Source organism: Penaeus vannamei, chromosome 7 (genome assembly GCF_042767895.1).
Source record: "Penaeus vannamei isolate JL-2024 chromosome 7, ASM4276789v1, whole genome shotgun sequence".
In the NCBI taxonomy this organism is placed as follows: Eukaryota; Metazoa; Arthropoda; class Malacostraca; order Decapoda; family Penaeidae; genus Penaeus; species Penaeus vannamei.
In genome coordinates this window covers 10226156-10241155 of record NC_091555.1, presented here as the reverse complement: position 1 = coordinate 10241155, position 15000 = coordinate 10226156, and the positions used below count along the sequence as shown (strand labels likewise).

The 15000-nt window shown below is 33.5% G+C and overlaps 2 protein-coding genes across 3 annotated transcripts in view; one reads left to right on the top strand and one right to left on the bottom strand.

The window, feature by feature from the left end:
- The first annotated feature begins 265 nt into the window (after nucleotides 1–265).
- The window catches only part of LOC113809564 (uncharacterized), a 54916-nt gene continuing 40181 nt past the window's right edge, over nucleotides 266–15000 (top strand). Inside the window, exons 1-3 of one of the 2 annotated variants that reach the window (XM_070123499.1) lie at nucleotides 266–362; nucleotides 914–1030; nucleotides 1571–2045. In XM_070123499.1, coding sequence (XP_069979600.1) covers nucleotides 916–1030; nucleotides 1571–1959 — 504 coding nt within the window. In that variant the 5' untranslated portion in view covers nucleotides 266–362; nucleotides 914–915 and the 3' untranslated portion in view covers nucleotides 1960–2045. Of the gene's footprint in view, nucleotides 363–913; nucleotides 1031–1570; nucleotides 2046–15000 lie in introns of those variants that run through there. The other variant, XM_070123498.1, reaches the window with a different exon arrangement.
- On the bottom strand, nucleotides 11288–13336 carry LOC113807645 (uncharacterized). Its single transcript, XM_070123276.1, has 4 exons — nucleotides 13319–13336; nucleotides 13121–13181; nucleotides 12861–12977; nucleotides 11288–11694 (listed from the first exon to the last, which is right to left on the bottom strand). Exons 1-4 carry the CDS (start codon nucleotides 13334–13336, stop codon nucleotides 11303–11305), a joined length of 588 nt encoding a protein of 195 aa, XP_069979377.1. The 3' UTR covers nucleotides 11288–11302.

The following is a 15000-nucleotide window of genomic DNA, read 5'->3' as shown; positions in this document are numbered from 1 at the left end:
CTTTTGTTATTTGGAAATTAAGTTTCTTCAGAGGCGATCGGACTGCCAGTGGGAATGCTCCCAGATATCGAATTTGGGCTGAGATTTAAAACAAAACAATTGAACACTGATTTTCACATACAACTGCAGCTCTAACAAAACATTTTACTTGGAACTATATTTTGTGAGAAGTTATTCATCAGGTGAATAAGTACATAGCGAAGGATAAAGTAAAACAGACTACCAATATAAATTTCTAGATGGAATCTCTAATACGCATGCGCACGGGGAACGGCCATGAATTGCGTGCGTATAAAAAGCGTGGTTTCGTCGACGAGGTTCACATCAAGTGTTTACAGTTGGAGGGATCATATTTGCCACAGGTAAGTGAACAAGTGGAAAATATTTTAAGAGTTATAAATGTTTATAAACATTTTCATTTCAGTTTCTCCTACAAAGGAATGCACTTTGGAAACGAATTGCAATCGGAGTTATGGTACCAAGCTTTATGCTTTGTATGTCATTGTATAAACTTCCCGTTATGTCGCGAAATTGGTGTGAAAACATCATATAAAAAAAAAAAAATCAGGAACATCTCTAATGCCAATTATGGTAGGACGAGCGTTTGAAATATCATGTTGATGTTGGATTAGAAGTAAATGACCTATGTCGTAAAACCAGGCAATGAATACAGTACAATGAAGACAGCGTTTTCCATAAACCCTTGGCTTGGTCACTCTACGTGCCACATAATATTCAAATGCAGCGGTGTGTGTGTGATTTCATAGGTATGTGCATGCGAGAAAGAAAAGAGTGTGGGTGGGTGGGATACAAGGAAGTTTTAAGTACATTTTCGTTTCGTTCGTTTCATGTGACAAGCAGTGATGAAATGCCTATCCCACACATAGAGACTAAAACTGTTCTTTCATTACAGCCATGAAGTTCTTGCTGATTACTTGCTTGGGAAGCCTCGTCTTCGCACAACAGGGACCGGCTGACCTGCAGGGCCCAGGGCCCTTCGTCAGGGACTTCCGAGCTAACGTGCTAAGAGGTATGACAATTTTTCTCCGATTTCTTTTCTTCAGTGTGCACATATATACATGCATATAGATATATGTATATGTATAAATATGTATATATGTATATATATATATGGATGTATCTATGTTTATACAAAAAATATAGATGGATTGATAGATAGAAATATATACATATTTATATACATACAGACATATGTATATATACACATATATGTATATATATACACATATGTATATATATACACATATGTATATATACACATATGTATATATATACACATATGTATATATATACACATATGTATATATATATACGCATATGTATATATACACACATATATGTATACATATACACATATATGTATATATATGTATGTATATATACATATGTGTATATACAGTATATATATTAATAATGATTCATAAATATTTATGTATACATATATATGTGTGTATCTAAGTATGCGTGTATCTGTGTGCGTGTGCGTATGCATGCACGTATGTATGTGTGTATGTATTCCTTTTAATTTCTTTGTCATTTCGTCCAACAGAATTTCCAGGACTTTGCTTCTCTGCAATAACCTTCCGACTCTACTTGGAAAATCAGTCCTGGAGCTTATTTCCCATCTGCGGCAAAGCTGAATGCATCAACAATGGCCACATGAACGTTGAGCGCGTCCATGACTGCGGTCCTCAACCCAGGAATCCCGTGTTATGTACGATTGCCAACCTAGCTGAGCTTCGCCGAAACACCATCCTCGAATACCCATCGTGCTGCCCCAAATACGTGTGCCCTGATGGAGTCACCCTTGAATATCCTAGTAAGGACGAGATCAAGGCTGATATTTTGAAGCGGCAAGCAGCCGCTCTGCGGGCAGCCAAGTTAGCCGCAGCAGCAAGGGAGGCGGCAGTACCACAGACAGCACCAGCAATTATTTAAGTTACTCCAGAAAGACGAGGCAAAAGTAACTCTAATGACATTAAAGTTTAGATGAAATACAAATTGTATCACCAATTAATTGGAACACATGGAAAATAGAGAGCCTATCATTGAAAGTCATAATATCTACAGTAATATTCATTATCCACATCTTTATTTTTATGAATGTGTAACGTAAATTTCACTCAAACGAATTTTATATACACACATATATGTATATACATATATATGTATATATGTGTGTGTGTGTGTCTTTCTGTGTTTACGTATATGCATATATAAATTCGTGATATTAAAATATTTCTGAAGGCAAAACGATGAAAATTCTTTTGCTAGAAAATTAAACATTAATATTTCTGAAATGCAAATAAAAAGTACATCCACAAACATGTATATATGTCCGTATGCACACACACACACACACACACACACACACACACATATATATATATATATATATATATATATATATATATATATATATATGTGTGTGTGTGTGTGTGTGTGTGTGTGTGTGTGTGTGTATGTATATATCTATATACATGTATATATAAGTATATATATATATGCATATGTGTATACTCATATATACACACACATATATACATACTCACACACACAGACATATATACATACATAAATACATATATACACACACCTATATACATATGCATACACACATATATATTATGTAAGAAAAACATGCTAGCTGACGTTTTAAACTTATCAAGAGTCAAAGAAGTTACAATCTCTGAAGGCAATCTGTACCATAGTCTACAAATAGTAGTAAAAAAAAACATCTAGAAAACTGACTTGTAGACGATCGACTTACATCAAATATCATTGAATTGAGGTTCATAAAAATCAAGTAAAAACATATAGAGGAGATGTGAATTATCGGTTACAATCTTGTATAAGACTGAAAGAGCCCCAATAACTCCACGATGTCCAGTATCCAAATTTAAGTCAGACAGGAGAAATTTAATGGAATTAAAAGATCGATCAGTCTTAAATGTATCTGCAGCAGATAACCACGCAGGAGAACAATATTCAAAATGAGGCAGAATAAAAGTTAGGCATCACTTGCGAATGATGCCTAACTTTGATGAAATTGCCTGGGCCATATTCCTAATATGCAATTCAAATGTAAGCTTTGAATCAAAGATTACACCTAAGAGCTTCAGGTTATCCACTGAAGTGATTAAGACTTGGATGCTGAGGCAACTGCGTTCGAGACCGACTCACAATCATTTCCTTAGACTTAATAGGATTTAATTTCATTCCCCACCGAGAGCACCAAGATTGAATCCTCATCAGGTCTACATTGAGACTGTCAGCTACTATTTGCCTGGTTGCCGGAGAAGGAATGTCAGCATAGAGAGAAGTATCATCAGCATATGTCAACATTTAATGCCAGACCACATATCGCTTGTATATAAGATAAAGAGCAAAGGGCCGAGAACACTACCTTGGGAACCCCAGACGACACACGGGAATACGAGCTAAAACTACCATCAACATGAACACGCTGCTGCCTACCAGTTAAAAATTCAGTTAAAATACTTAAAACTTTACCACCTACACCAAAAGACTGTAACTTAAAAATTAAACCCTTGTAATTAACAGTGTCAAAAGTTACACTAAAATCCAGCGAGACATGTCTTGACTCATGACCCTTATCTAAAGCAGACTGCATTTCATGCACCAACATAAGCAGTGTATCATTGCAGTCGAGTACCTTTCTAAAACCAGAGTCTCTGGAAGAAACGGTCTCACATGTACAGAAAGACGTTTGACCAGCAAACGTTCAAAAACCTTGGATAAAATTGGTGTAATTGGTGTAAACTGTAGTGGGCCTTTGGGAATAAGGGTAACATTACCAAAGCGCCAGGACTCTGAAAATGGCCCTTTACAAACTAAAAGGCGTAAGATTACGGCTAATTTAGTGTCTGTGTATCTATATATCTATCAGTACTTTTATATATATATATATATATATATATATATATATATAATATATGTATATATATATATATATATATATATATATATATATATATATATATATATATATATAAGTAAATATATAAGTAAATATATATATGATAATTCACACACACACACACACACCACACACACACAAACACATATATGTATGTATATATATATAAATGCATATATATATATATATATATATATATATATATATATACATATATATATATACATATGTATATACATACATGTATATGTATGTATCTCCCTATCCCTCTCTCTCTCTCTATATATATATATATGTATATATATATTTATATATATACATGTAAATATATGTATATGTGTATATATACATATATACATATATGTATATATGTAAAGACGTGTATACTTATATATATATGTGTGTGTATTTGTGTGTGTGTTTCTGCGCTTACGTATATTTATATATATTCCTGATATTGTCTATCAAATATCTATCTATCAATACCTATATATGTAATTGAAAATTTATCCATTAATCTAGCTATGCTGATTTACACACACATTCACATGATTTACACATGTATATATATATATATATATATATATATATATATATATATATGTGTGTGTGTGTGTGTGTGTGTGTGTGTGTGTGTGTGTGTGTGTGTGTGTGTGTGTGTGTGTGCGTGTGTGTGTGTGTGTACATACATTCATATATAGATACATATGTACATTCATACTTACATAGATATATGCATACATACACGCATACATATAAATATACATATACACACATGTATCTATACCTATATATATATATATATATATATATATATATATATATATATATATATATATATATATATACATAAATATATATATATATATATATATATATATAAATATATATATAAATATATATATATAAATATATATATACAAATATAAGTATAAATATATATATATATATATATATATATATATATATATATATATATATATATATATGTGTGTGTGTGTGTGTGTGTGTGTGTGTGTGTGTGTATACATATGTATACATATATATATGTGTGTGTATATGTTTTCATTTAAAATACACACAAACATCAACCTGACAGCAAGAGTTAGGAGAGTATGGCAATTTTCTATCCTCAGCCCCCAAGTGGAAACCTGGTTGCGCTCTCCGCCACCCACGGCGAATACAGGAGCCCACAAGGCAACTCCGGTAGGCTTAGGAAGGTCACATGAAAAAAGAAAGATTTCAGATCAGAGTAAAAGTACGCCCAAAGGACGCCCCAGGTTACTGGTTCTTCCTACCCAGGGATTTGGGTAAACAAGGGCTACCCTAGTGTACAAGTGCCGCGGTTCTGGGGTGAGGTGCTAACTACTACTGCAGTCTCGTTTGAACTGCAAGATCGCAGCACTGTAGGTTCAGGCAAAACAAAATGTTCTCTATTTGGTTTACTTTACGAAACACAGAAACAATAATGCCGAGCGAGACAGAGACATGTGGCACACGACTTTGTATTTATTGCTGCTGCGTTTGGAAGGTCTGGGCGCCTCTCACACTCGAATGTGCCTACACAGGTTGCTAGCTTGCTTGTTGGAGTTCTTGGCAATCGACCAGCGTCATATGGCAATGTTAACAGCCAGTCAAGATAATTAAGCCAATGGATCATATTCATTACTTCAATCTAAGGCCATAAAGTCAGTCTCCCTTAGAAAAATAATAAATATCACATAAGTTATCATTTTATTGATCTGCTAGTAGGTTTTGATATCGTAAATTCTTCATCTTTTATTTGGAAAATAATTTTGAAAATTTCTTCGGTTATGAGTAAACTGGTGATACATTAAGGGAATGTGATCGATAGGAAGGTGGTTGTTGCAGTAAGGACATAGTGGAGTGAAAGTTCTCTTCATGTAGGGAGTGTGGGGGCGATTCTGATGGCACTGACCCTGAGCACCACGTCCTCCCTTCTATTGTTCTCGTGGGTTTGATTTTGTGGTGTATTTGTAGGTTGGCCCAGTCACTCTGCCACGGGAGATGCATTTGTGTATCTATATGACAAAACACCCGAGATCTGTTCGGACTTTGCTAAGGTCCAGATCACTAGTTGATCCGGCTAATTTGCCAGCCTTTTCATTGCCATGAGTACCAGAATGGCCTTGGTTGATTTGTTGGCACTAAGCAGCTCACGAATATTGCCATGTAGTTAATTTTTAGTGGTTTTTAATTATTTAAAGGCAATAAGTGAATTTCATGAGTCAGAAAAAATGACGGTTCTATTGAGGGTCTGTGATAGTGCAAAGTCTCTAGCTTTATCAATAGCAAAAAGTTCGGTTACAAATATCGTTGTATGATTCGGCAGTCTGAAATTTAGTTTACTTTAATCGCCCATACACGCTCCCACATGTTCCTCTGTCTTGGAGCCGTCAGTATATATATATGAAACAAGGGAGATATTTGATAAGGATCTCTCTGAACCTCCGGTATACCTTCACCTCCAGCAGCATAGCCTTGACTGCTGATAGTCAAAGTTCCACAGTGGTAAAGCTGGGGGTTTCCTATGGTGCTATATTTGACTGAACCAAGGTATCGATGGTAGAGATCTATGGCGACTTTCTCGACGAGGTCACGGAGTCTCGTGCCGTCCTTCGCCTGGGCCAGTTCGGCGGGAAGTGTCCTACACATAACGATCCCTCGGTGGCACTGGAGAACGCAACCAGGCTTCCAATGAGGGGGGTGTAAGGGTTGGTTTTAATCTGCCGTTCTCATTTCATTTTAGGCCGAGCAATTAGTTATTGATGGTAGCGTTAAAACTTATTTAAAAAGAAATTATAAATAGTTTGGTGTTGGGAAACACGGCATTCGAGAGAAAAAATGGTTTTACTCACAGCACAAAAAAGACACGAAAAATACAAAATCATCAAATATAAAATAACTAAAAAAAAAAAAAAAAAAAAAAAAAAAAAAAAAAAAAAAAAAAACAGACATTGTTTGGTTGTTTGTTGTTGTAGGGTCACGAACTCCAAGCCAACTGTCTGAAGAGCTCAGCAGTTGCTCCGAAGTAAATCCGTCTTTCCATTCATATTGTTCATCCTGTTTGTGATTACTCTGATTTTCTTTGCGTTTCATATTCAGAATTGATTTTAATGTATCTTGAAAATAAAAAAAAATATTTATATGAAAAAATAAGAAATACGATATGCAAATGATGGCGGGAAGCGAAGACTGCCTTGAAGACGGTCGTTGGGCGTGGCAAGGTGGTGGTTAGTTCCTCGGCTCCTTGAGGGAGTGAGCATTCCTGCCAACTCAGTTTGCGTAGTGCTAGCCCACTCATGAACGCCTACAATCCTGGTGCTGCAAAATATTATTTTTATATACGACAAAAGCGCATCCTGATCTACTCCCAGATTGCAAGGATCCATCAGTGTAGCATTCATACGCATTGGGCATAGTTTCAAGGTGCTCATTGATAATTGCTAAAGCATACTGCTTAAGGACAGCAGGGGGGACACTGTCTTTTTTGGGGGCAGTCGTATAAAATACACTTAGGTCCGACATTTTCCACGGTGGAGCAGAACGTCCATGTAGGGTCTTAGTTATGGATATGTTCAGCTGAGACAAGTACTTGCATGTTACTTGTAGCCATGGATTTCAGTTTGAATCGATGTTGTCATTCAAAGTTAGCTCCACTATTCTATGTTTTAGCTGCCTTTGGAACTCTGTACAATAGAGGGGTTTTCTTATTGCTTTGACGCTAAATGTGGTGTTTATGCATAATATTCTTTCATAGACAGACGGCAAATTAAGTTCTGTTCTCATATTCACAATCCTCGTTGTTTTCGGTGCACCGAGAATAATCCTCATGGCCTCATTTTGTACAATTTCTAAACTAGCCAACACTGATTCCTTGTATAATAGAGCGAACTATGGCGATGAGTCACCTGGGCTTCGGAAAAAGCTGCCTTATTACAGGGGTTAGAGAACGGAAAACTGCCATGCTTTCCGAACTGTTGCTCTCAGGTTGACATATACAAATTAATAAAATAAATAATTAGACATATATCTATATCTATATCTATGTACCTGTCTATCTACATATATGTATATATACATAAATTATATGTATATATATGTATATATATACATAAATTATATATATATATATATATATATATATATATATATATATATATATATATATATATATATATATACACACACACACATACACACACACATCGATCTTTATTGCCAAACATTTTGCTATTGATAAAGCTATAGACTTCGAGTCAATTTTTTGCTCATTAACCCTTTCTGTACCGACTATAGGAGTTGGAATTTTCTTTTTTAGATATGTTGTTCATTATGGCAAACGTATGTATTCTATATATTAAAAAAAAAATAAAGATACATATTTGATACATATTTCAAGGCGGGAATAGGTGTTCCCTTCAGGTAGGGTGGAACTATCAGTGCCCGTTACGCAAACAGGAGATAGAAGCTGAAAGTTTTTACTTCATCAATCAAAAAATCTAAACTTTTTAACGAAAATAGCGTCCGTGGCACTGTTGTAAAAATGACTAAAATAGCATTATACTAACCTGTAATAATTGCAATATCTGAAACTGTAATTCTAGATGTAATTAACACATATAGAGAGACAAAGACATCTGAAACTAAACCAAATTTGGTGTAAATCAGGAAGAAAAGGTAGCAGTTTTTCATAGCACCACAGCACAGGTGTACATCACAGTGGCTACATCTAGATTTACGTCTTGATTCTTTGCCTTTTCAAGACTTTTCTAGTCATCAACTGCAAAGCAGTGACTTTCGAGCTCTAGACGTGAGCACACTGAAGAAAAGAAATCGAAGATAATTGGCATACCTCTCAGCACGTCAGCTTTCAGGTCCCTGACGAAGGGCCCTGGACCCTGCAGGCCAGCCGGTCCCTGTTGTGCGAAGACGAGGCTTCCCAAGCAAGCAATCAGCAAGAACTTCATGGCTGTAATGAAAGAACAGTTTTAGTCTCTATGTGTGGGATAGGCATTTCATCACTGTTTGTCACATGAAAAGAACGAAACGAAAATGTACTTTTAAACTCCCCCCCCCCCCCACTCTCTCTATTTTCTTTTTCACCTGCATGCACATACATATGCAACAGGGCTCTCACAATTGTACATCAGCTTTAGGCTGAAATAACCCTAGACTGGACAGAATGTCCCAAATTTTCCAAATACTGATTTTAAAATCTTATAAAAAACATATTCTTTATGAAATTGTAAGGCAAAATTGATGGTATTCTACTCAAGAAGTTTATTTCCCATCTTCATGCAGTAATAGATTTTAGCATCTTAAACTTTGGTATTAGTTAAAGAATATAAAGCACCATTGTCTTACTAGAGAATCCTCCAGGATCTTAGAAAACAAAATGAAACCCTGTATGCTGACTAGAATTGAAAAAAATGCATTACAGGGCGTCTTCTGTACGCGTCATAAAAGTTAAATTCGGATTAAAGTTTAATCCAAATCCACAGTACTTGCATAGATGGCACAGTAGTCAATGCGATTATCAATAAATCTGAAGCAGGTATTTGTGTAGAGGCAATTTGCAGTCACCCTCTTTGGGTTTCATATATATATACACATATGCAGTAGCATTATAGCATATATATATATATATATATATATATATATATATATATATATATATATATATATATATATATATATATATATATATATATGTATATATATATATATATATATGTATATATATATATATATATATACATACACACACACACACACACACACACACACACACACACACACACACACACATATATATATATATATATATATATATATATATATATATATATATATATATATATACATATATATACATATATATGTATGTACATGTTTATATAACATATACATGTATACATATGTATATATTCATACATACATACATATATATATATATATATATATATATATATATATATATATATATATATATATATATATATATATATATATATATATATTCATATTTATGCATTTACGTATTTTAAAATGTACATGATAAAAGATACACAGACACATATATACATATATATATGTATATATATATTAATTAACATATATAAATAGATACATATCTACTTTTATATAAACAAGTAATGATAGCTAGATAGATAAATATGTATGTATACGCAAATGCAAACATTCATACACACATATAATATATATATATATATATATATATATATATATATATATATATATATATATATATATACATATATATATACATACACATACACACACACATATATATATTTACCTAAGTGCATGTATACATAAGTATATGTATGTATACATATGTGAATGCCCTGACGAAGGAATAGCGAAAAGGCCTTCGGTATATTCGTATGCTTTCTTGTTTTTCCCTTCGTTGTTCCTGTTGCAACATATGGGAATATATATACATATATGTATGTATATATACACATATATATATGCATATGTATATATACACATTTATATATGCATATGAACATACATATCTCTATATATACATATGTGTTTATGCATATATGTATATATATATACATAAAACAATATGCATAACTATATATATATGTGTGTGTGTGTGTGTGTGTGTGTGTGTGTGTATTTGTGAATGTATTTTTGATTTGCATTTCAGAAATATCAATAAGGGTCAAATTCTAACAAAAAACTCACTTTCCGAAATATTTTAATATCAGGTATATATTCATGCACATACATAAACAGAAACACACTAATATATATATATATATATATATATATATATATATATATATATATATACATATCTTTATATATGTATATATATGTATACATATGTATATATATACACGCACACGCACAAACAGACACGCACACACTCATATGCATATTGCATATATATGTTTACATATATTTATATATATATATGTATATATATTAATATATATATACATATGCATATGTGTAAATGTTTATATAACATACACATATATAAACATATATATCTGTATATATATATATATATATATATATATATATATATATATATATATATATATATATATATTTGTATATGTATATATGTATGTATATATAAAACTCGGAGTGAATTTTACTTTAGATATTTGTAAAGAAAAAATCGACAATGAATATTCCTATAGATACTGTGACAAAGTAACAGGCTCTCTATTTTCCTTAATAGAAAGTGTCCCAGTTAATTCGTGGTATAATATTGATATTATCCAAATAATTATCATCACAGGTAATTGTGCCTCGTCTTGCTGGAGTAACTTATGCTGCTCCTTTTGCTGCCTGTGGTCCTGCCGCATCCCTTGATGCTGCGGCACTCTTGGCTGCCTGCAAATCGGCTTGGTTTTGCTTCTGAATCTCAGCCTTGATCTCTTCCTGGGTAGGATATTGAAGGGCGACTCCATCAGGGCACACGTATTTGGGGCAGCACGATGGGTATTCGAGGATGGTGTCGTTCCGTTGAAGCTCAGCTAGGTTGGCAATTGTACATGCCTCACCATTCTTGGGCTGAGGACCGCAGTCATGGACGCGCTCAATGTAGTCTGCGCCGCTCTTGACGCATTCAGCTTTGCCGCAGAAGGGGAACAAGCTCCAGGACTGATTTTCCAAGTAGAGTTCGAGGTTTGTCGAAGAAAAGCAAAGTTCTGGGAAGTCTGTTTGAGGAGAGAATGACGAATTAAAAAGAACACACACACGTATATATGTGTATATTAATATACGTATACATATATATCTATATATATATGTACCTTTATATATATGTTAATATAAATACATAAATATATATAAAAACGTATACACATATACATATATACATATACGTATACATGTGTGTATATATATACATATATACATTTGTATCTATCCATATACATAATTCTTTTATTATATACATAAATCCATACATACAAACATATATATGTATACATATATGTGGGTGTGTGATAATAATAATCTAGGGTTTGCTGTGACATGCTATTGTTACATCAGTTAAATTATTACTTGTCTCTGTATTGTTCTTTTAAACTACCCCTATGTGCGAGGAATAGCCGGGCTTGCCATCCACTGGCAGTGCGGTTGAATCGAATGCAGGTCAGCAAGATTGCTAGCCAAGAGCGCTGCCACGTGCCTGCGTGTGTGTGTGTGTGTGTGCAAACATACATGCATATGTATATACATAAATGCACACACACACATATATACATACATACATATATATGTATGTATATATGTAAACATATATATGTATATATACATATGTGTGTATATATGCATATATATGTTAGTGTTTGTGTATGTATGTATACATATAAATACACGTCATATATATATATATATATATATATATATATATATATATATATATATATATATATATAATAATAATAATAATAATACACACACATACACACACACACACACACACACACACACACACACACACACACACACACACACACATATATATATATATATATATATATATATATATATATATGTTCATATATAGATATACAAATCTATCTATGTGTGTAAGTATACGTATATGCGTGTATATATATATATGTATATATATATATATATATTTCTTTACCTATCTTTCTATATATATATATATATATATATATATATATATATATATGCATATATATATATATATATATATATATATATATATATATATATATATATATATATATAAATATATGTACATTCGTCACATTTAATCTGTTTTTAAAGTCATCAACTGTAAGGCAGTGACTTTCGAGCTCTAGACGTGGGCACACTGAAGAAAAGAAATCGAAGATAATTGGCATACCTCTCAGCACGTCAGCTCGCAGGTCCCTGACGAAGGGCCCTGGGCCCTGCAGGCCAGCCGGTCCCTGTTGTGCGAAGACGAGGCTTCCCAAGCAAGCAATCAGCAAGAACTTCATGGCTGTAATGAAAGAACAGCTTTAGTCTCTATGTGTGGGATAGGCCTTTCATCACTGCTTGTCACATGAAAAGATCGAAACGAAAATGTACTTTTAAACTTCCCTATCTCCCCCCCTCACTCCCTTTATATTCTTTTTCACCTACATGCACATACGTAAGCAACAGGGCTCTCACAATTGTAGATCAGCTTTAGGCTGAGATATCTCTAGATTGGACAGAATGTCCCCAAATTTTGCAAGAAAACCGAATTTAAATTCTTATAAAAAACAAATATATCTTTAAGAAATTATACGGTAAAATTGATGGTATTCTACTCAAGAAGTTTATGTTCCATCTCCATACAGTAATATACTTTAGCATCTTAAGCTTTGGTATTAGTTAAAGAATATAAAGCACCATTGTCTTACTAGAGAATCCTCCAGGATCTTAGAAAACAAAAAGAAACCCTGTATGTTGACTAGAATTGATTTTCAGTAAAAAAAATGCATTACAGGGCGTCTTCTGTTCGCGTCTTAAAAGTTAAATCCGGATTAAAGTTTAATCCAAATCCACAGCACTTGCATAGATGACACAGTAGTCAACGCGATTATCAATCAATCTGAAGCAGGTATTTGTGTAGAGGCAATTTGCAGTCACCCTCTTTTGAGTTTCATATCACGAACTGATGTTGATAACTAGACGTCTGCTACGGACAAAAAATATATATACACATATACGGTAGTATTTTGTTATGCATTTATTTGTGCAACTACAAATAAATATATATATATATAAATGGCTTCAAATACCCTTTGGATTTTAAAGGCAGCTGAACTAAAAGAGTCAAACCAAAGATACTCGCAACATGTTTATATTCGCGGGAGAGTCTTCTCCGGGAGCTCCTTCTCGTGGGTGATCGCGGGGCACGAGGTGGGTAGTTTTTTCAGGAAGTTGCTCTCGACGAATATGATAACAAATTTCCACGCGGTTTTAAAGTCATTGTAATATAACGATTCATAAAGTTTGTTCTTTGAATTTGAAAAGTAGTCGTGATGTTATTAAACGCTTTCTCTTTTAACCTATTGATATATTACATGAGTTAGGACTGTTTCTTCTAACGTGGTTATAACATTACCTTTTTGTATCTTTAGTTTTCTTTTCGCTGTTGAGAATTATAACTGCAGTTTGAGTATCCCACAACTCATAACATGAAAAAGTCAGAATTTATATTATTGCCTACAATGAACAATAAAGGCAACACAACTCCATCTTTTCTTTGGAGTTAATGACTTTATTACGCTTCAGTACGTGATTGGTGGGGCTAGCTCGTTCTGCATATGTGCAGGATTTTGTTTTGAGCTTAAAAGTTAATACATCAGATGTGCATTAAAAGTTGATCCCGGACGCTGCCATTGCGCATACGAACTTGAGATCTGAATTAGACTTTGTTTTACACCTCACGGGACGTACAGAAGTCGCCCATAAACTAATATTTTATCTGCCAACAAATTGCAATTTATGAGTAACTATGCAGTAGGGTACATGCTGATTGTAATTCGTTTTCAAAGTGCATTCCTTTGTAGGAGAAAGGGAAATGAAATCTTTATAAATATCTATAACACTCGAATATTTTCTTGTTCACTTACCTGTAGGAAATACGATCACACCAACTGAAAATACGTGATGTGAACCTCGTCGATGAAACCACGCCTTTTATATGCACGAAACCTATGGACATTTCTGCTGCGCATGTGCGTTAGAGATTCCATTTAGAAATTTGTATCGGTAGTTTGTTTTACTTTGTCATTCGTTATGTACATATCCATTTGATGAATAATAAAATATAGTTCCTATTATTATTATTATTATTTTTTGTTAGAGCCGCATTTGTATGTGAAAATCACTGTTAAATTGTTTTCTTTTAAATCTCAGCGCAAATTTAATATCTGGTAGCATTCGCACTGTGGCAATCCGACCGCCCCTGAAGAAACTTCTAAACATCCGAGTAAAAATAGAAATGAATATTGTGTAAACGGTTTTACTGA